A 22,408-nucleotide genomic window follows, 5' to 3' on the forward strand; every position below is an offset into this window, starting at 1 on the left:
GTCCCATTGAAAGTGCAGTTCCTCACTCTGCCAAACAGCGTCACTCTTTAACTACCTTTAGATTAACATCAGCAAGCACTTTAGAAGAGCTACAGCTTGAAGCTGAGATCTAGAAGAGAGGTCTAGCTTCCCTGCAGAGATCCATCAATACAAAGTTGCTACACGCAGCGACAGCGTTTTCAGAGCCACCAGGTCGAATCCGAAAATGGAGATTCTGCTTTGCAAGGTTCATAGCCCAGAAGGGGTATCACAGAGTCCCCTCACACAGAGAAACCCAAGTATACATGCAGAAGGCTAACTCTGCCAATCTGAAGCCAAGTTCAGAGAGTACACAGAATATTCGACACAAACCCAGTATCTCACTTTGTTACTTTATTAGATTATTATTCAGAGTGACTGTCCCACTGAAGACACTTTACAAAATATTTCCAAAAAAACCTTTTATTCAAAGTCACATACAAATGACATCCCCTGCCCACAACAGACAAAAATAAGTTGGTTTTATTTGCTTTAAAAAAAAGGTTACTTCCAAAGAGGGGGAAAAAATCTGGCCCTTAAAAGGAAGAACAAGCTTCCTTTAAATGTTGCAACTGTAAAACGCACTTCACTGCTCCCCTTTTAGAGATCAGTATTGCACTTTTGTAAAGCTACAGTGCACCTATACAGCAATCGAGAGGCAGCAAATGGCATCGGAAAAAAAAGAGTTCCCAACCCCAGGTTAGAAAATGGCAACAAAGTTACAGGTTCCCAGCCACCAATAAGATGAACTGATGAGTGAATGACTGTTGATTTACAAAGAGCTGGCATATTCCATTCAAGCTGGAAGCACCCATAAGTTGTCCCCATCATCTGCTGCTGCACAACATACAAATCAAACTCTTGCCCAAGCTAGGAGTAAGTCTAGGTCTGACTGATTCTTCAGCATGGAGTTCGGAGAAGCATCTGTCTAGAATATTGTGTTCATGTTTTGACATGTTCCTCCTCTCTGTATTTCCAGCATAAAGATTTAAACCGGAAAAGTATCTTATGTGTAGGTATTCCAGAAAGTCCTTCCAATGATCAACATTTCAACCACACACGCATTCAAGATGAGGGGGCGGATTCCAATCGCAGGGACACTAGTGATTTCACAGAGTTCCTCTAAATTTTACAGCAGCAAGACTGAACAAGAAATGGCCCCAGGGCTACTGTAAGGTATTTCTAACACTATCAGAAGGCTCAAGTCAACCCAGGTCCTTCTTCAAAGACAACTCACTTCCTTCATTCCTACATTGACTCCCAGACAGACAACATCACCATACAGGATGGTACATCATGAAGGCACAGCTGATACACAGGGAAATGGACCAGTCATACTGCAGATAGAGGTAAACTAACCATTTCAGAAAAGGTGCTGAGTAGTGAGTAAAAAACAAAAAAATGAGGACCCCGAGGTCTCAGAACGCATGGTGCTTTGAGAGAGGATACAACCAACTATGCAGTTCTTCTGTGTGCATTTCTTTTTCTGCTGAAGTATCAGTCAAGCCTCCACTATGTATGGCTGGCTGCTTAGGTCAGTCTGTCAGAGATACTGGGAGCAAAGTAATAAAATAGTAATACCTTTAATTTCATAGGGAACTCAGAACAGCTAAGAGGACACAAGTTTTCAGGAAACTGAAAGATACTTTTTAAAAATTCTAAATGGATAGAAAATGTCCCCCTCTTTGGTACAAAGCTGTTTTGAAACTTACACCTTTGAGCTGCAAAGTCTTTCAACGTCCCATGTATTTAGGATTCTACGCTAACATACGTGTCTCCTCAAGCTGGTGCTACCTAGCAGAGTTAGTGAGTCTCTTGGGACACCACCTGAGATGACGACACAGTTGCTCTTAGGTGGAATATTTTTTCTAAGGATCCCATGATTGGAAGATATGATTTAAGCATAAAATGACAATGTGGCACACAGACTAAAGGAAGCAAAAGCTAACTGCTACCAAATGATGTTCTGTGATCAGACAGTCACACAAGGGATAGAATGCTACATATCAAGGTGCTCCGTACCCTACGGCAGCTCTGTGCTCTTGTCAAAATCAGAAAGCAGCTGTATCAGAAACACAAGATTCACTTGCTACTCTGCTGATTGGAACAGTATAAGGAGACTGGCCGTAGACTGGATACCTTGGGACTTCTCAGGATTGGCAGTGCCTAGGCTTGGATAAGGGAATCTTACTCCTACCCAGTCGCTATTACAAAATGCATTTGTGACAATTAAACAGAGATGCAGACCATCATGGTGCCAATCTGTGTGTTGGGGATGGAGAGAGACTCTGATTTGCAGCATCGTGTGGACGTGGGTGAAAAAAGGTAGACTGAACTTGAGGTACAACTGCCCTATCTAGTTTTGTACAACCCCAACCCCTGGCAGGAAGCCAGAAGAATGTGAGATAAAGTCATGATAAGTCTTTGCAAGGTCTTTGCTTAAGAAGCTTAGGCATCACTTCTGGAAGAAGTTACTCTATACAGCTACAAGCCAGCCGGAGGTGTCAATTGTATCTTCCCCTATCACCAATTTAAGATCCAGACTGCCTGGGTCTTTGCCAGTTTCAATCCTTTGAAACTAAGCTTTGCAGCAAGTAATTTGTGTTGCAAAGGTCTGGCTGGCTAATGTACATGCTCTAAAAATGCACAGCACTTTCCGAACTCCAGCTTGTGCGCGGCTCTGAGGGCTGATAAAAGTCTTTTCTGGAAGCAGTAACCCCCCATATAGAAGGCACATGATCACTACTGACACCTCAGTGTGTTGAACTGAGTAAAACCATGAACCTCTCCCCGCTCCTCCTTCCAACCATAACCTTTCTTAGTCAGCAAGAGTTTTAGGCTGGCCTAGCAGCTTAGCTGTGATGCTTCATACTGCCCTGTGTGACAGCCAGGTTTGATTCTTAGACACCATACCCCACACAGTCCTGCGGGGTCAGCGAGTGCCACAGAGTAGCTAGGAACCTGAGGGGGAGCCGTGCCACTTAACAGCAACTCCCAGGGCAAACAAAGGAAAAGCAGACACATTTCAGCGGGGGAGCCCAGCTAGTCCCCCAGGGTTTAAATTGGGAGGAAAAACTGCTGAACCCCTTTCGAGCAACCAGGGGAGATGGAGACCACAATAAAACGCAGGTAACTCTGCTTTGCGTTTTGTAAGAAAACCATCTGAACCTTTGTAGGCCTCACGGATCCAGGAGGCCAGGGTAGCATCACACAGTGCTAATGCTGACGAACTGCACCCAGCCACTGCCCTGGCAACAAAGAAGGGCAGGAGGTAGCCACGAAGAACAGGGATGTTTAAATAACCACTTTGAACAGCATTTGAGCCCCTCTAACACCTCTCATGTCCATAGCATTTGTTGCTCCAATCTAGGATTGGACGCAGCATGGGCACCAGGCTCATCCACAGGATAAAGAGTTCAGCAGACAGCACGAGTAGGATCACGGGCAGAGCCCTGCCAGCTCTCCCGGCAGGGAGTGTCACTGCAGCTCTTCTGGAAGAGTGAGCCAGCCCCAGGAAATGCCACCTCTGCTCAGAATCAAGCTGATCTCCCACAGTGTCAGAGAGAAGTAGCAGGAGGCCGTATTTCTCTCAGGCAGAGCAGAGGGACAGAAGGGTACTGCCCTGCGGGAGGCTGGTGTGTCACTGAGAGGGTTCCAGCAGTCCTGAGTTGCTTATCCACAGCTAACCAAGGTAGAGCGAGTGCCAGCTAGCTTGCCGGCCTGCCCGGATCCAGGCGTTATGAGCACTCTGCAGAGCTGAAGGGAACGAACTTGACAGGTTTGTTTGGGGATGCTGGGGTTTGACCATCTGCCTCCTCGCTCAGTTTGAAGAACATCTCCTGCTCCCACTTCTTCTGGTTCAGCTCGTCCTCCAGAGCCTTAATGCAGAAACAAAACAAACAAGAGAGTTGTACTTGCGGTCACATGCTGTCACTGTATTGACACAACCCCTGCCAGCCAACCAGGCCCCAGTGGCCTGCATGCAGGGATTGTTACCTTCTTCCGTGGCCTCAGCATATCCCGCCAGTCCTTCAGGTGCTGGTTGTGGTTTTCATCCAGGGCCTTCAGCTTCTGGGTCTCATGTTCCACCAAGAGGTGACACTTCTCATTCTAAATAAAACAGCCAGAAGAAGGTATAAGGAGTCTGTGGGCGGACTGTATCAAGGAGACACTAGAACCATCCCTCCCTACATGCCCCAGATGAAATGGAGACCCCTCTCCACCCAGGCTCATCCTATGGTTTTACACCACTTCTGCTGAACCTTAGGCAGCTCAGAGCTCTGAACTATGATCACATGTTTAAGGGAACCCTCTAATAGGAACAGGTGGGAGGGTTTAGTCAACCTGAACTGCCAATTCCCGCAACCATATTTCTCACAGCAGCCAAGACCCCTCCTCCGTACAGGCAATGCTAGTGGAATGGTGCTCTCCCCCACTCAGCCTATACGTCTGGCTGCATACGTGCAGCTCTGCCGCAGTGTCAGGTTACCTGCAGTTGCTGCAGTTCATTCGCGTTGCTCTCACACTGGGCATTCATTTCCTTCATCTGGAACTCATGTTTCTGCTGCTGCTGCTGCCGCTCTGCCTTTTGCCGCTTTTCTTCCTGCTGAGCAAACTGGAACAGAAAGCAGGCCCCAGGACCCTCAGTCACCCAAGCGCAGAGGCTGGCTAAGAAGTTAATGAGCTGACACCATCAAAGGAATAAAGAGCCAAGGTGGGGGATGCTTAAATGCTCAGTTTAACTGTGACATCCATATATAACCCATTCAAAACAACCTGGCCAAAACTCAACCCCAACTCCACAGAGTCAGGCGAGAGCTGGTGATCAAAACAGGTGCTCTTTTAATTGAGCAAATTTAAAATGAGGCTCCACCTCGAGCCTGAAAAATAAACATATGATGGACCTAAATATAGTGGTTGCTGGCACTCCCCTAGGCTGCCCCAGAACATCCCAGACCCACGTAGACATACAGTACCCACACGCAAGTATTTTTATGTGAACAAGAGCTCATCCTGGAAGTGATCCACTTCATTGTTAAGCTGCTGGGCCTGCAGCAGGCCTGTTATGCTGCTGTTATTCTACTGAAAATCCACTGAGCGGTTGGACGAGCTGGGGGCATTCAGCAGCAACCCCAGATCCGAGGAGCAGTTTTCACCTCAGGCTCCTAACACTAATGAACGTGGTCAATTCATTTGAACAGGAGATGAGAAATCGTTTCCCTTACTCCTTATAATGGGACCTGCAGGGACGTGGCTGCGTTCTGGGGGTTTAGGAGCACACATCCCACTGACTTGTTCTAAGTCACTTAGGTGCCGCCTTTGGAAATCCCTCCCTGAGTGCAGGACTCTGCACTACTTTGATACAGGCTTTCAAGGGTTACAGGAGGACCAACAAGTTATACCACTGCTTTCCCCCCACAGGGCATATCAATGCTGCCCCTTAGTTTCCCAGGGTGGGCTACAGTTGAAAGATGGCTGGCGTTTCCCTCTAGCACTGCTATGTCGCCTGCAAAGCACTGCAGTGCTCCACCTCTAACTCCATGGGGGAAGTTTCCATAGCACCATGTGTTCTGCAGCATTACCACTTGGCTCAGTGAGCCTGACCTGTTTTATCTTCTCCCTCTGTTCTGACATGCTCCCGCTGGAGTTTATGTGGAGGCTCTTCTTGTACATGGCCATGCGAGTCTTCCCTTCACTCCTCTGGATTTTGGGGAGACGACCTTTCTCCTGCTGCTGCCGAATCCTCAATTGCTCTATCATTCGCTGGTTATACCGTTGCATTTGCTCCCGCTCCTGGAACAGCAAAGCCAAAAGGGAAAGAAAGCAAGGTCAGCAAAGAGAAAAGGCAGGTCAGGCCGATGGAGAGCATGAGGGTGGTTACCGTGCTGAGGAAAGGTGGAGAACACCACAGCACTGGTGACTAGAACAAAAGCTCCTCCCTAGGGCTATAGGAAAATAATGTGAGGGAGGCTGTCAAACAGGCCACAGGAAAAGCGGGGGATGGAGGTTAAGATGAAGAAAAAGTGGCAGCCCACAACAGGGATTCAGATCTGTCTGAGCTGCCATGTGCTCCCTTCTGAATCCGTGACATGGCCTGGTGGGCAAGGATTCCCCATGCTCCAGGTGGGAGTGGGGCCCCTCCCATCACAAAGGGATAAACGAAGACACAACTGATCATGGGCAAGATGCAAAGAGCCAGAATCTGAGCAGATAGTTCTCCAGGTAATTTGTATCATGGCAACATTCCAGGTGCAGAAACACAGGTGCAGTGCTATCCTTGTCCCTCAAGGGTGGCAGGTGGGCTCTTTTCCACAGAACAGCTAGGATCCTCATTTGCCAATCCCGATCACAGGTATCTTACTGAAGGATTTCAAGTGAGTCAGGTTAACTACAAAGCCCTTCTGCTTTCATGCAACTATTTCATACTTTCAATTCCCCTGCCATCCTGTAAACCAGCAACAGATCAGAGACTTTCTGGAAATAGCTCATTGTCTAAGGTCTCTAAGCACATGCCTCTCTCCTTAAGGCAACACTCTCACAGCCCAGGGAAGGGATCCCACATATTAGCAACAAAACAGGCTGATATTCACTCCTTGTCCTGTTACATGCCCACTCACCTGCAACAACCACCATCCCCCTTTTCCCATTCCCTTCGCTCTCAGGGGCACGCAGTTCAAAGAGTGGGAATGACAACTCCTTGCAGAACCACCAGGGGCAGGTTCCAGGCAGTGGCTCACTGCCTTGCTGGGTGGCAGAAAGGGTCAAGGTCAGGAAGGGCTGAACTCTGTTACCTTGTCATGCTTTCGGACCAGCTCATGTCTCTGGAGGAAATACTGGTCCTTCAACTGCTGCTTGATAAGCTGGTGTTTCTCCTGTAGGTGGTGCTCTTCTAGCTCCCAGATGGAGGCTTCTCGGTCTAAGGAAGAGGAGAGAAATTAAACACACACACACACACACACACACACACGCTCTTCTCCTGAGCTCTAGGGATCCCATTACTCAGGAGCAGTAAAGCAGATGAAGGGGCAATCATACACCACCTCCTGTTTTCCAAGAGGCCCTGGTTGCAAACTATATCTGTGAATTGTCTCTTGTAATTATGAGGCCTAATTGGTTCGTATTTGTAAAGCGCTTTGGAGATTAAACCGCTAAGTATTATTATTATTAAACACTCAGGCAGGATCTGGCAAGGCTGTTTATTGCTAAATCTTTCTCCTGCCAGCTTGCAGCTAGGTCAGCATCTGTTGTGTATGAAGAGCCAGCATTGGATAAACCCATCACTACAGCATTTGTTTTCTCCCTCCCCACCCAATCCCACTCACCTCTCATGAGCTGCTGCTTTTTGTTCAGGCACTCGCGCTCCTTGTCGCAGATCTCCTTCCTGTTCTGCACCGTGATATTATTCATTGCCAGCTCCAGATCCTCTTTCTGTTTGGCTACAAACTCTCGTTCCTGGGGGGAGATGGCAGTAAAGTGAGCAGTTTTCCAGCTGTTACTTTACATGCACCTTCGGTATTTTAAGCCCTGTGGCACTTTGAGGTAAGAAGCCAAGTCACCATGTGCCCCTCTCCTGCATCCCTCTGCTCTTTGGTGTGGGGCTAATCCTTTCTTGGGCTTACCAAGACTTGCTTCTTCTGCGCAAATTCCTCTGTCTTCGCCTTCATGCTCTCCTTGCGGACGTACCGGGGAAGCTTCTCAACCTCGGTCTTGACCTTTGAGAGAGGAGAAGAGATTTCTCAGTGAGTAACTTAGGCTGAAGCTCCACCTCAGGAGCTGGGCCACAGGAACAATCCTAGGGCATAAGAGAAAAGCAGAAGCCTCCCACTGAAGACAGCTACGGCTGCCTCTCACCTCCCCACCCTCAAGCTATCCCCTGGGTAAGGATTCCGTGATCCACTCCTGGAAGAAAAGTTCTCCATAACAGCTAACGCATACCAGTTCTTCCCCTATCCCCTTCCCATTTTTACCTCCTTCTTCTTCTGTTTAAGCTGCTCCTGGAATTTGTTGTAGTCTCGTTCCTGCTCAGCACGGATGCGCCTTGCCTCTTCCCGCCGGCGTAACGAGTGATCTTGTTCCATCTTCTCGATCTGCTGCTTCTGTTGACGTTCTAGGTTCTCCAACTCAGTGTCGTAGAATTTCTTTTTTGCCTATATGGGGGGGAAGAGAACGAGGTTCAGACTAAACCCTCTCTGGGCTCTATTCTTTCTCAAATCAAAAATAGCAAGCACTGAAGGAGTTGAGCCTCTTTTCATGAGTAGACACAAGAAGTTTATGAAAATGAGATACTAATTGTTTTGGGCAGAGCCAAGCCTGGGGTTGGCAGGCATTGTGCAAATGTCTCACCCCCAGTTCTGCCGATGCACCTCAATCTTGAGCAGCAGAACCCCCCTTATTCCATCTCTGGCTCAAACAGCTCAGCAGGTGAATTTCTTTCCGGACGTGCAATATCCTTCTAGTAGCGACAGTCCTGGGTAGAGATTGGTGCTGGGAGAAGCCCAAATGTAAGATTTCATGCTCAACATCCCTAGGTAAGCAAACCACTGAAGGACATTGCCTTCTGCAACATTTCACTCTGTCGATACAGACATATCTGTCTTCTTTCTACTCTTGAGTCACACCAGCATTATACCAGCGTCAGGAGAAACATGGGCCCCCGTGGGATATGGTTTGATACTTAAGTGCCTCAGGAGAACTGTAAAGGGAGCACATCTTAATGTTCCTTAATGTGTCACACCACAATGTTGGCAAAAATCTTAGCGAGCAGGTACTTCCTTTTAAGGAGGGATTAAAAACTGGATACCACGTCAAACAGGTCAAGAGTGTCTCTAAATATTTAGGGAAACATGAAATGCATATAGTCCCTCTTGGCCTCCAAGCAGAACTGGGGGTTACTGACAGGACACACTTATCTGCTGGCTCCTGAAAGGTTTTTTAAAAAAACCTGGACTTGGTATAAAAAACATCCATTTATTTCAACCCATGCTGACTTCTCTCCCTTGACCAGGCTCAGCTCGGCACACAGCCTGTAAATCACTGCAGTACAATTCACCTGTATTCATTTTATAGTACCCAAAATCTCACCTATGGGCTCGGCTCTGACACCACCAGAATATGGGGACAAGAGCTGGCCCAGCACCTCCCCTTTGCTATTGGATAGAGTGGGTATAAAGGAAGTTCTGGCCCACAACAATGGGTTCTGGCAAACAAGCGTAGGGCTGTGGCTCCCATAGGGTTTCCTTGTTGTGCCCTCTCTGAGTGACGCATTCCACCAGCAAAGTGAACGCAGCCAGCATCGCTTCAGAAGAGTGAGCAAGGGTTTAGGATTAGTTTTTAGTGGCTTGCGTAGGCTGGTCAGCAAGGATATTCAATGCCTATTGTTAGAGCACATGGCATCTCTCACTCTGTATCTGAAGAACGGCTGCAAAGGAGAAGTCAAAGCAACCAGGAAGTTTAGGTTCACCTTCCCCCTCTCACATACCGTCATTTCTTGTTCAAAGCGCCTCAACATTTGTTCCAGCTGCAGGTGGTGTTTGTTGTTCAGTTGGGTCTGGTTCCGGTGTTCCTCTTTCTGAAGCAGGCGCAGCTCCCGCAACTCCTGCCGCCTAGAAGGGTTAAAAAAAACCACCAGTAAAATTCCAGACTTTGTGCCTTCCCCATGTAGGCAGAATTTGTAAGTGAAATACCATGGGAGCAGAAATAGCATTTTCAATGATTATTCAGCCACAGTGGAAGCCAACCAACCGCAGAGGCACCCCACCTAATGATCAGGAAAAGGTTACTGCTTTGAACTTGGAGCGAGGTAAATGCAGATTCATTGATTTGCATCCAGGCTCCATGGCACCAGTTCTCTGTCTGTAGGAAGGCAGGATGTTAGCAATATTAACAAGGGCAAGAGGGTCAAATCTTACAGGCAAGATCGATTAGCCAGCAGAATAGCAGTGGAAGCCCCATTGCTTGGGACAGTTAAAACTTGTCTAGAGAAACCCCTTGAAGATATACTTGTAGGAAACAAGCCTTTCCTACCCAGCAGGATAAAACTGGTCTATTACATCCCATCCAGTCTAAATTTATAGTAGTCTTTGCAATACAATTCAACCTGAGTTCGGGCTGCCCTGCCCATCCTGCAAGTTCAGGAGTGAGGGCAGTCCATGACACAGATGGTGGGAAGGGTAATTTTCCCATGTGAACCAAGGAGATGTTACACCTCAGATCTGATCTAGTCATCTGCCTTGCACTGAAGCATCTATTAGGGAGTCCGAGCGTGGTTTGAGTATCACATCCATGCCCATTTGCCAGATTTACAGGCTGGCTCAGCTGGAAACTGATGATGTCCTGGGGTGGGGAGTGTGTGTGTGTGTGGGGGGGGGTGTTCACAGTTTTTAAGTGAAATTCCCAGTGTGACCTTTGCTACAGTGCATTAGCGTTATGCTCTTCAGCACATCACACAGTCTAGGAATCCTGCTGGGAAAACCACTTTAGAGCAATTTCCCTTATCAAAACACACTCACCCCATTAAATCAATTGGCCCAACAAGATTGGCTCCTCTCCACTCCAGCCTTAAAAATCACTATCTTGGCACGTTTCAACAAGCAGCAGGAAAACAACCCAGATATGAAACTTGCAAGTGGGAAAAGATACGCAAAGAAAATGCACCAAACCTGCAGGGCAAACCTTGTGAAATGGCAGCTTTCCCTGAATGCACTTTTGTGCAGTGACATGTGAGTTTTCAACCCCTTCTCTGTCCTACTTACCCCCACACACACACACCCAGTAGTGTAGGTAGAGCAGGCCAGTTATGAAAACAGAGGCCCAATTTTCAGTTACTCCTTCCCTGTACTTGGGCAGGAAGACGAGGGTGCAAGGGGGGCTTTAAGCCATCTTTGCATTCCCTGTATTCTAGGGCCCTTGGCACCTGCCTGGCCCTCAGTGCAAGTTGAAGCAGCCTCAAGACTGCTCCAACTTAGAGTAAGTTTCCCATGGCACTTGGGAAACAGACTAGTTGAAGAGTAATGTACCTTATGGGAGCAGGGATAGCTTAGAGCAGGGGTCTCAAATTCCAAAGACCACGAGGGCCACATGAGGATTAGTGCATTGGCCTGAGGGCTGCATCACTGACACCCCACCCATTCCCAGCCAATGGGAGCTGTGGGGGGCAGTGCCTGGAAGTGAGAGTAACGCACGGAGCCCTCTGCTCCCCTCCCCCCTCCTAGGGCTGCAGAGGCATGATTCCGGCTGCTTCAGGGAGCGGTGCGGGGCTCACGGTGCCACGGGGCACGCAGAGGGGCGCATGGGAGGAGGGGCATGCAGGAGCTTGGTGGGCCGCACTAAAGAACCCACGTGTTTGAGACCCCTGGCTTAGAGACTTGTCATCAAGCAAGGCATATCCTCAGCGGGCCCTCCAGAGCAATGTTGAGGGATCTTGTTGTAACAAAGAATCAGGCCCTGGATTTTTATAAGCCTTTCATTTCACTGTCACCACTAATCATAATGAAACCAGAAACAGCCCTCTCTCCTCACACTAGAATCCTAGAGGCTTGAAGGCTACAAAAATGTAACTGAATCAAAGCTTTCGAGGGCCTGAACATGCCCAATACTAAGTGATCCTCAAAGTTTTACAATTCCTCTTAGTTCTTCCATTGTTAGAAGTATATCTGAGCAAACACAAAAGCCAAGGAACAAAAGCATCTTGAGAAGTTTTATTAGTTTATTTCAGTTGAGTTGATGGGTCACACTGACAGCTCTGGAAATGGAAGTAAGCGTATCCACGCAACAGACTTAGCCAAGACAGAGGCAGCGCAAGCTTCCCCCACAGAGCACCACTGGTAAGCCTCAGCAGAGAATGCGTGGCCCATAAGTGAGAGGGTACCTCAATGTCCAACGTCAGTGTCCAATCCTTAGCCTATACTGGGACTGCCAACAAGGGTGCCAGTGAGGTGGTTTGTACGTTATGGACAGCTGCCCATTGTGAGTTGGCCTGTTCCCATTAACATTTTGCTACCATGTGAAGAATTGAGTTCACTACTGGGTATGTGCTCAGGTGAAAGGCTCTGTGTCCCACTGTTAGTCCTAGGAGCCAGCCAAACCAACCCTCCCAAATTCCCAATGACCAATTTCCAACTTGCCTGAGGAATCTCATCTCTTCATCTTTCTTCTCATCCTCGCTGATGATCTTGGAGGTGGTGATACTCACTTCCACTCCATCCACCACAAACTTCCGGGTCCGTTTCAGTGTCTTGTTGTGCATCCTGGAATCCTAACACGTAGTAGGAGAGAAGGAAAAAAACGAAAACAAAAAACACGAGAGGTCATGAAATGAAATTCTAGGTTACTGTTTAACACACACTCTGAGCTGAAGCTGCGCCAGTGCCTTGTATGACAGCCAAGCACTATGGCCAGAGATCTCAAAATAATTCCATTAGCATTTTTAATAAAAGAAACATCAGCCTCCCAACAGAATAAACAGAACTCATTCAAAACTAAGCATACAGCTTTGCCTCATTTATCCTGCAAATCCACACTGTGCTCTCATTTATTGTCAAAATGAAATATTGGCATCATATTAGGACAATCAGCATCCTCAGTACAAAAGCATTACTTAAAAGAAAAACAGAAGCAATCCAACAATTGTAGAACTCTCTTCTCCTTACCTACCCATACAGATGGCTGACGTCAGGGTCCCTCTTGTTCATACCATGAGACTAAGGCATAAAGAATCTATGAATGTAGGCATCCACAGACAGGACATTTGTGACCTTTCCCTTTTTAAGTCGGTGACAGCTTGTTGAAGGTCCTAGGGCTATGTCTACACTGCACTTAGATACCCACGGCTGACTCTAGCTTGTGAGGCTTGGGCTGCAGGGCTGTTTAATTGCTGCATAGACGTTTTGGCTCGGGCTGCAGCCCAAGCTCTGGGAGCTTCCCACCTTGCAGGGTCCTAGAGCCCAGTCCCGAATGTCACACCACAATTAAACAGTTCCTTAGCCCGAGCCTGCTGGCATCAGCTAGCTGCGGGTTTTTAACTACGGTATAGATGTACCCCGAGTCACTGCAGCTCCCACTAAATGCAACAAGAGCTGCAAACACTCAGCACCTTCAAAAGTCAGGACATAAATTCCTAACTGGTGCATTTAGAATGATATCCAGCTTTGTCTGCTGGATCAGAATTTGGGTCCCTATATTGCTAGGGATTTATACTTTGCTAATCACCAGCAGCTCTGAGCTCCTTACAGGGAAGAAGCAGAACAAACAAATCTTTGGCTCACTTTCCCTAGTACAGGTAGAAACAAGCGTTTTTGCTCTCTCGTTCAGTGGTGCAGTAGGCTGCAGTTGCCATCTGTTCTTACAGAGGCACTGAATACGGTTAGGCTGGAGGATAGGGCCCAGTGACTGAATTTCTTTGTCATGAATGTGGGAAGGAAATGACATAAGCCATGTGGCATTTTGGAAGGTGGCCATAGGGGTGGAAGGAGCAGCAGGAGGGTGAAAAAGAAAGGAAGAGGGGAAGGCTAGAGTGAGTCAATTCTTTTACCTTCCCCAGCAATAATGACTACGTTAGGGGAAAAAAAGGTTGCAAGAGCTTCCAGTGAGCCTGAGAAGCCCAAAGTTTACTGGGCCCACCAAGAGCTTGTTGCTCAATTCAGCAACGAAGGGAACAATCAAAGGACTTGTTTATATGAAGGAGTTGCGCCTGTATAACTTAAATCTGTTTTCAAACCAATACATGGGTGCAAAAGGCTGCCTGGGTATTCTTGTCTAAGACTAGCTTCATCTGGTTTAAGTCAGTAAGCAAACTACTTAAGCTAAAAATCAAGAGAAGGCACCTGTAGCCTAAATTACAGCCAAATAGCTATGTTAAGAGAACATGATGGTTGCAAAGCCAAACATTCAGAGGTTAGGAAATGCCAGAATTAAGGTTGCCCAGGCTACCTTAATTTAGTCCATTTCTGCATATGTATTATGGTATAGTCTTTAATTACGTGATCACACACTATTTTTCCTGCTTCATTCAGTGCACAGGACGCACAGTGCTCAGTTACTGAGCAGATATTCAATATCTCCGTGTGGCCTCATGTCTTACTACCTGCATAGCATTCAAATTCCTGCTCTAATGCAGAATTATTAATTTCCTCAAGGGCATTTCTGTGGTGCTCAGCACTATAGTACTCAAGTGCTTTCCAAAGATTAGTGAGTTTGTTTTCACAATACTCCAGAGAGAGGCAGTGTGGCCTAGCGGATAGAACACTGAACTGGAACGCAAGACCTGGTTTCTAGTCTGGACTCTGCCACTGGCTTGCTGGATGACCTTGAGCAAGTCACCTTTACCTCTCTGTGCTTCAGTTTCCCCACCTGTAAAACAGGAATAACGATACTGACCTTCTGTGTAAAACTCTGAGATCTAATGACGAAAAGTGCTCTACAAGTACCAATATCATCATCATTCCATTCTACAGATGGAGAACTGAGTCAGAAATTAAGGTCAAGTGTCCACTAATTTTAGGTGCCCATCATGAGATGCTTGGGCCCGATTTTTCACTGTACTTAGCATTATATAGCTCTTTATATGTTTAGAGCACAGCTCCCATTGACTTCATTTGCAGCTGAGTGCGCTCAGCCCTCAGAGTAACATGCTGGGCACTCTGAAAATAAGGAACACACAGTTAGAGGCACCTGTGAAGAGTCCGGGTTAGCTGACTTGCACAATGTGACATAGAAATTGTGAAGTAGGGGCAGAATCCAATTCCGCGGGTATTTACTGACAGCAGAGGAATGTTGAGATACAGGACTCTCAGGTTCTGTTCTAGGTTCTGAAGGGGAGTGTACCCCTAGTGGCCAAAGACCCTTCTGTCCCTATTTCCTCCAGCCTGTGTCCTCATCCCAGTCTCCCCTCCACAATCTCCAGCTCCTTGTCTTAGTCTCCTTGCCTAGCTAGTCCCAGCCCTACCCCCCTGGTCCCTAACCTCGTTACCAGAAAAGACTGAACCATTCTTGCTGATGTTTCCAAAAAGATTCAACCCAAGGCAGACATCCAGCATGGAAAATTTCAGCCAAAATGGTATGTCTGGCAAAGAGTTATAAGCAACTAAAACCAAGGTCTTATAATGGAAAGTGTTAGGCAAGCTTGACTGTAGGTGTCTTTACAGCTCAGACTATAATAAGGGCATCCACACACAGGTAACTGCACAGGTTTAGTGACATTGGTTTAAATTCACACACTGAATTATTTCAGTGCAACTTTCCACATAGACAAGCCCTTAGTCCTGTATGATTCAGTGCAATGCGCATGAGGCTCCATCTAGCAACAGCACATGTACGTGTTGAGATTCCATCTGGAGGACGACGAGCAGGCAGTGAAGACCCCCCCATGTCCCTCAGCTGCCCCCAGCATCTGTTCAGTATATGAAACAAAACAGATAAGCACAGCCACTTCCCCTGAATGTAAATCGGAGCCGCCTGGAAGTCCCAAAGCATGCCGGAAACATCCTCTGCAGAGCACAGGCTAACGGATCCCCTCCCCACTGCCCAGCTGGGAGGAAGGGAATTCAGCACACAGACCTCAATCCAGACGGACTAAACATGTGAATGGGGGGGCTCAACACCTCTCACAATCAGGGCACAGAGAGGAAGTTTGTGCCTGAGCTCTGCTTTCACATGAGAACTTTTAAAAGAGCCACTAAAAGCCACACTTGCAATTGGTTGCATACTAGGGCAAAAAGGAAAAGTTCTACACAAGTTTGTAGCAAAATGGCCTTGCCCACTGAGATCTAGAAACCAATGGGGAATTCTGCCGTTACAAGCAATGGTCTAGGAGAGCCAATCAAAGGGCTGGGAACTAGGAACGCTGAAGCCCTAACTTTGGCTCAGACATGGATCCCCCTCTCTGGGGCTGGACAAGTCACTTCACCTTAAGTATATGAGGGGCGGGATTTTACAGATGGGGACAGGGATGCCTCCCCACTTCATGGGAGTATGGCAAGAATTAATGTTCACGCAGTGCTATGAATGGGTCATAGGCTGCATCATGTACAGCTAGTGGGTTGGGGGAAAAGCAGCACAAGACTTCAGATTAGATTCATTTACTAAATTGGTGCCAGAATCCCAAACACGCAGTATGAAAGGTAGAAATCAACCTACTGTCTTGTGGGCCTTTCAGACAGTGTTACTGCTTCCCAGCAAGTACAGTACAGGATCCAAAGCTTTCCACTAGAGCTAGATGTCCTCATTTTTATTCTGAGGGTGCTATCAGTATAGTTAGAGTCACATCTAGCTAAAAACGCAACAGCATCTCTCATCACTTATTGCTCCCTACAACCCGCCCCCCGTCAGGGAGAACGATTAACACATGTGATACGTTCTTGGCTAGCCTCTGGAAGTGGATCATTTATCACAGGGAGACTAAAGAGAAGGGATGAGACTGCTATACACCAAGAGCCCCCACTAGCAGAACTGTGGACTCCTGGTGGGAAAGTGCCAATTATTCCTCTCCCAGCAGAGAGCAGAGCAGGAGGAGGAATTTTGTTAGGAATGCTATTTGGGCATGTTTCTACACCTGGAAACCATCACTCGCACAGACAACTGGACAAAGATCTTGTGCAATACACACATTTGTGGCTCTCCAAGTCACATTGCACCTGGCTTCTCCTTCCAGGACTCAGCAAATAAAGTCACTTCATTTATTTTGTGTCCTCGATCAAAGCAATACTGACCCTTCACACTAAGCTTTGCAATCGTCCTCACTAGTCTCCCTAAAAGCTAAGACTGCATGAAGATCTGAGTGCAAAGAACTGTTCAACCTCTGACACAAGCTAGGCCAGAGACATGGCACATTTGAGAAATCACAAGTGATCTCCATCGAAAACTTACATCAAATTAAGTTGTCTTTTTATCAGTGTTTAGGGGAGAGAAATAGGCTAATCAGCACCGTACAAAGGTGCAATTTAGTTCTTTCGTTTTTCTGGCTGGGACTTGTTCACTGACTCTGTTAAGGCCCCGCAAGGGAGAAGGCTGGAGCAGTTATGTCAGCTTCAGGTTTCCCGCTGATTTACCAAAGACTATAATTAGTTGCAGAATGTAAAACCTTAACTAGATTTCACTGGCTTGTAATCTGCGACCGTCAAGGGAAAGAGCATGCAACATACAGTAGCAACACTGAGAAAGTACATGTTTAAAGGGAGTAGCGGTTAGGCTAATTCCCCGTACCACAGATCAATCATCATTACATACAGCCTCTACTTCCAGGTACATTATCTGCCCTTAAACCAAGCTATTCCCCAGCCTATGGGGTTGGTACCCATTTAAAGCTCTATTGCTGAAAGCTTTGGATGAAGACTGGAATTATTTTGTGGCCTGGTGTTTATTACAGTGTCACCTGCCTGGAAACTGAAACCTGGGTGCTTTGATGCGTTTATGTGATTGCCTCTGCTGGGATGATAATTTGCTGATCCTTACTGCAGTATTCAGCCATTAAACACAAAGCAAAACCAAATCCCTGCACTATTCATCTTTATCTACCCCACCCATCACCAGGGTATCTGGATCCTCCAGTAACATCATACAGGAGGGATAACTCCCCTTTTCTTCCACGACAAAAGATCATTGCCATCCGGAGGGGAAAAAACCCCCAAAAGTTTGCCAGGTGCATCAGGAAAGGGGGCTGTCTGGAAGGAGTCAGGGAAGTCTAACAGGGTCTCAATGCCGAGGTCTGAATATTCAGTTCCAGATTAAAATCAATTTTTAATCTTTGATTAATGCCCCCTACCTTACCTTCAGGGACAGCGATCCACTCTCCCTGTTAAGGGACAGATCGGCAGACAGAGAGAGGGTGAGGTCCATGCTTTCCGAAGCAGAAGTGCTGCCAGAATCCGAATCCCTCTTGGACTTACTGCTGGCAAACTGAATAGGAGAATCCAAATTCCCATTGGCAAGTTTTTCCCCAGCAGCATTTTCCAGGTGGTTGCTCTCCGGCCAGTTCCCAATGCTCTGACGATCTTTGTTCACTGGCTCCAGGTGCTTGCTTTGGCAGCTTCTCTCCTCCATTGGATTAACCTTGTCATCCAACAGTCCTGACTGGGAGTTGGTGATTGGCTCTTCCTGGGTGCTGGGCACAGTTCTGCCATACTCCGTCCCGGACGACTCAGAGCTGCTGGTGGTTTTCATGGAGTTCTCGCTGCCAATCCCTTCGTCTGAGAGTCTGTTTCTCTGCCTGTCTGCAGTCTCCTTGGCTGGCTCCACAGACAATTTGGGTCCATTTATCTCCAGTGGGGAGGGGGATTCTGGAGGTTTCTCTCCCTCAAAACTCAGCTGACTCACCTCTGAGGGGCCTCGCTTGTGAGTCCCAGAGGGCTGAAAGGACAGGGAAGAGAGATGGGACACAGCTGAGGCACACACAGCATCAGAGTGAAACTCAGATCACACAAGCGAGGAGACCCAACTGACCACCCGAGTGACACAAGACTGTGGGTGCTTCCTAGTGAAAGATGCACGTCCACCACTCTCACTAATGTACTGAACTGGTATTCCTCCTGCCAACCCCCACCTCTTTATATTAACTTCCATTCACAAGAGATAGAAGCCCACGTGCTTCAGGACTCAGCTAGCCATTAGCTGCTTGGGGCTTAGGAAGAAAGGTCCGCCCAGGGTAATATTGTTGCATTATTGTTCCCCATGGGAGGTTTTAAACACTTTACCCTCGAGGCACGTGGTACTGGCTACTGTCAACGTCTGATAAGACTAGACGGACCACTGGCCTTATGCAATATGTTCATTCCTCTCTTAAACTCTCCTCCCCAGAGCCAGGATTCTGGAGCTGTGCCTGGATCCTGAGATGCTGCAAGGTTCACTCATCAGATTAGTGGCATGCACAGGTTTGGTTTGCACCAGTCAGATGCTAGTTAGCTTGGGGATGAGGGTCAGAAGTTTGGGAAAATTCTAACAAAGTGTTGCGTTGAATGCTGCCACAATGTGGTTTAGCAAACAGAGTCCACAGGAAGAGCCTGCATTCTGGGGAGGAGTGATGGTTTGAGTCCCGATGTCAATGCTGTACACCTGGGCTCAGCAGGCAAAGAGCACCTGGACTGTTTGGATCTGGAGCTGCAGGTCCTAGCCACATGCGCTGACCTCAGCATTTTCCAGAGGTCTGTCACAGTGTAACATGGAAGGACAATACTCCTTATGGCCCATGAATAACCAACACCATAGGAGACCCAGAAGAGCTGTACTGATCTACTAGAGCTGGTTTCTGCATTATCAATCCTTGTACGGGGAAGCAAGGCTTTGCTAGGTGATCCCTTTGGGAGACAGCTAACAGCAAGGCACAGAGAAGAGTTACCCCATTGTACCTTCATTCTGCCCGCTCCTTTTAGGCTACTTCTATACTGCACACCACTGGCATAGCATGTAAGGTATGCGTAGCTATGTGCTGCAGTGAAAAGCAGGTTGTGTCCACACCACGATGTGTAGCTACACGGGACAGAGAAAGGCTGCCGGACCCTCTCCTGCAGCAATGGGACGCAGTGGGGCACTACACTGCCAGAAGTAGCAGTGTTAACGAGGGAAACAGTACTTGGATGTACAGAGAGCCACGTAGGCTACATCACCTGAAGCTCGGGAGTGTCTTTATATGCCTAAGTAGTGCCTCAGTGCCTAGACTGCTATTTATACCCATGCTAGGGGTGTGTGCAGTGTATATGTATCTTTAGACACCGCAAGTGCTGCAGCCAAGAGGCTTTTGCTCCAGGAGCTTTCCTGGGAGAAGCTGTGATTGTGCAGGAGAAATGGACCCAGGTCCAGTGTGTTTAGCTGGGTTTTGCTCTTTAGCTCATACGGCTGTGAAATCCTGGCAGGGCCGTTTGGGTTCTTTCCCAAGATACCGTGCTCGGCCCAGACTACTGCTGCCCTCTTCTCTTGGCTAAGACCACTGGGTTTTTAAGAGCTCCTCTTTTGGAGCTGGGTCCAATTTCAATAGTGACCATGCTGTGGGAGTTTAAGTCCCTCTTGGATCAGAAAAATCCTGACCTCCTGCTGGTATCTCTCCCACAAAGGTTCTGGGGTAACCACATGCTGGCCTGCTCTCAAGAGCCTTAGACACTGGCATCGGAGGCAGCTCTGCCAGCCCCTGTCCTGGATCTATTGGTTATGTCTCTCTGCCACTTCGCTGAATTTTCTGTCTCCATTTCTACCTTGTGCTGTCCAGCCCCAAGCTGCCCCGGCCTCCCGAGTCCTTGCCCTGCTCACCATCTTCCTGGAACAGCACTGGACCACTTCAGATGCTCTTATTACTGCTTACGTTGTCTGGGGAGAGGAGAAGGGGCAGGAGGGCAAGGCACTCACCTTTCTTCCCTTAAGCCTGGAGGTGAAGTCATGACCCCACAGCCCCCCACATCCCATGGGGCGTGGAAGTAAGAGGGGAGCACACAGACAGCTCCCAAGCCTAAAATATTTCCTGCTAAGTCACCAAATGGGCCTGGTTATTTTAGCCTTCGTTAGGATACAAACTGCCATTCCCCCTCTGTTCTGTGCTTCTTGGGGTGACCTGTCTCAAGGAGCCCCCTCGCAGCACATCATGAACCAGAACCCAGTGCTGCCAGGATGATGTTAATACAGTCAGCAGTGCCCTGATCCCAGAGCAACTGGCTGTTGCTTCAGCTACCACTGCCCAAGAGCACCGCGTCACTGGAGGGGTGTCAGCAGAGGGGAATGCCTTCCCTGCCCTTGGAGCCAGCTAGCCAGGCTGCACTAGTGCTGCCGTCCTGCTGAAAGCCCAGCATTACCAGCAGCAGCAGCAATTGTGGGTTTCTCCTCTGAAGGGAAAACTTGGCGTCCCTCCAGCGACATTATTTTCCAGTACCCTGGGCAGGCATGGAACTGCGGCCCCCACCCCTGACTTCCTGTTCACCTGAATGGACTTTACAAGGCAGCAGCCTTTCCTCAATGGGAGTCTGAGGCAGAGATGGTTAAAAAAAAGAAGTCACTGCTTTCAATCCTGACAGTTTTCTGTAGCAACTTTGTCCTGCAGCTCTCCCAGCCTGCACCTTTACAGCCACTTTATAGGAACTTTCCACCCTCTAAGAAATAGGAGAGGCTGAGCGGAGGGAGAGAACAGGACTTACAGATAGAGGTTCCGATGATTCATCCTCTTCTCCTTCCTCCCGATTGTCTTCGATTTCCTCCATCACTTCGGCCTTTGCCTCCGCCACCAGCTCGCGCAGGGCTCGGTTGCTGGTGACCTTGTTAACGAAGGAATGCTGCAAACCCAATCACACACGTGTCAGAAAGACTCCCACCTCTGAACTGGCCATGTCAGAGCACACTGGGGCAAACAGACTCATTTTATTTTCTATTTCTAGTCAGTTTTTAAGGCCCTCGCCAGCTAGCTAGCATTACTAGCTTTCCTAGGTTGAAATAAGCCCAGTCCACCCAGTTTGGGTCCTGGATTCAAATGTCCCGCCAGAGATCAGAAAGCCTGGCAGTTAAAGACAGTTTCAGCCATTAGCTGTGCCTATTTGTGGATACTAATCCAGAGCTTTACGTTGTTTTGAACTCAGTTTTGTGTGGTATGAGGAACTGCATGTGGATACAAATGTTGTAAACACTACACAGCCTTGCAAAATACAGCGTTAACATTTACCAAGCAGCGCAACAGCTGCATTTAAACAAAAGGCACTTGCTACAGTAGTGATACAGTACGATGCCCTCTCCTTGACACCGAACGACTCGGGAGCAGAATCTCAGGTCTCCGTGATGCATGCATGGTGTGGGTCTCATCTGAAGGAGAGCGGCATCTTTAAGAACCATATGTATAAACAGAGTGGAGGGATGTGTAATGGAAATTGCAGTCAAATCCCTAGTCACACACAGAGCGTACATTTGTGCTAAGCTTCATCAAGAGGCCATGGAGTATATTGTATACTTCCTGTTATTGAACAGGGTAAACACACCCCCAGTCGAACTTTCCTGGGTGGCAAACCACAGGCTAGTGCTCTCTCTCATCCACTCAGGGTTATTAGGCCAGAACTATCAATTTTCCAGATCAGAAGCTGATTTAAAGAGGCACATTACATACCAAATGAAATGCTCATCAGTCAAACAAAACCACATGACTGACCATTGTGTAGAGCTTGAAGCATCAAGAAGATACGCCAGCACCATATACAAGTTATTCAGATAGGCAGTAAAAAGCATTTAGCATTTTACGTTTTTGAAGGGTGAGGGTGGGGATGTGAATTTAACTTCGAACAGCATCTGCCACCTTGGCACATCTAGGAAATCAGAGCCCATTCCTGCTTCCATTGGAGTCAATCACAATTTTGTCATTGGCTTCGATGGGAACAGCTTTCGAATGCTGTAGGGCCCAAATGCAGCAGGCACTTTCCAAACAGAGGATGAGATTGTGTAC

The 22,408-nt window shown here is 47.8% G+C and overlaps 1 protein-coding gene across 1 annotated transcript in view; it reads right to left on the minus strand.

The window, feature by feature from the left end:
* Positions 1 to 425: 425 nt before the first annotated feature.
* The window catches only part of STK10 (serine/threonine kinase 10), a 73,162-nt gene continuing 51,179 nt past the window's right edge, over positions 426 to 22,408 (minus strand). Inside the window, exons 8-19 of the mRNA XM_048859866.2 lie at positions 21,123 to 21,257; positions 17,779 to 18,357; positions 12,141 to 12,271; positions 9,497 to 9,620; positions 7,986 to 8,165; positions 7,638 to 7,730; positions 7,341 to 7,470; positions 6,810 to 6,934; positions 5,623 to 5,811; positions 4,508 to 4,633; positions 4,015 to 4,128; positions 426 to 3,896 (exon numbers count right to left, since the gene is read on the minus strand). Of these exons, the coding sequence (XP_048715823.1) occupies positions 3,756 to 3,896; positions 4,015 to 4,128; positions 4,508 to 4,633; positions 5,623 to 5,811; positions 6,810 to 6,934; positions 7,341 to 7,470; positions 7,638 to 7,730; positions 7,986 to 8,165; positions 9,497 to 9,620; positions 12,141 to 12,271; positions 17,779 to 18,357; positions 21,123 to 21,257 (2,067 nt within the window). The 3' untranslated portion in view covers positions 426 to 3,755. The remainder of the gene's footprint in view (positions 3,897 to 4,014; positions 4,129 to 4,507; positions 4,634 to 5,622; positions 5,812 to 6,809; positions 6,935 to 7,340; positions 7,471 to 7,637; positions 7,731 to 7,985; positions 8,166 to 9,496; positions 9,621 to 12,140; positions 12,272 to 17,778; positions 18,358 to 21,122; positions 21,258 to 22,408) is intronic.

This window comes from Caretta caretta, chromosome 8 (assembly GCF_965140235.1).
Source record: "Caretta caretta isolate rCarCar2 chromosome 8, rCarCar1.hap1, whole genome shotgun sequence".
Classification (NCBI taxonomy): domain Eukaryota; kingdom Metazoa; phylum Chordata; order Testudines; family Cheloniidae; genus Caretta; species Caretta caretta.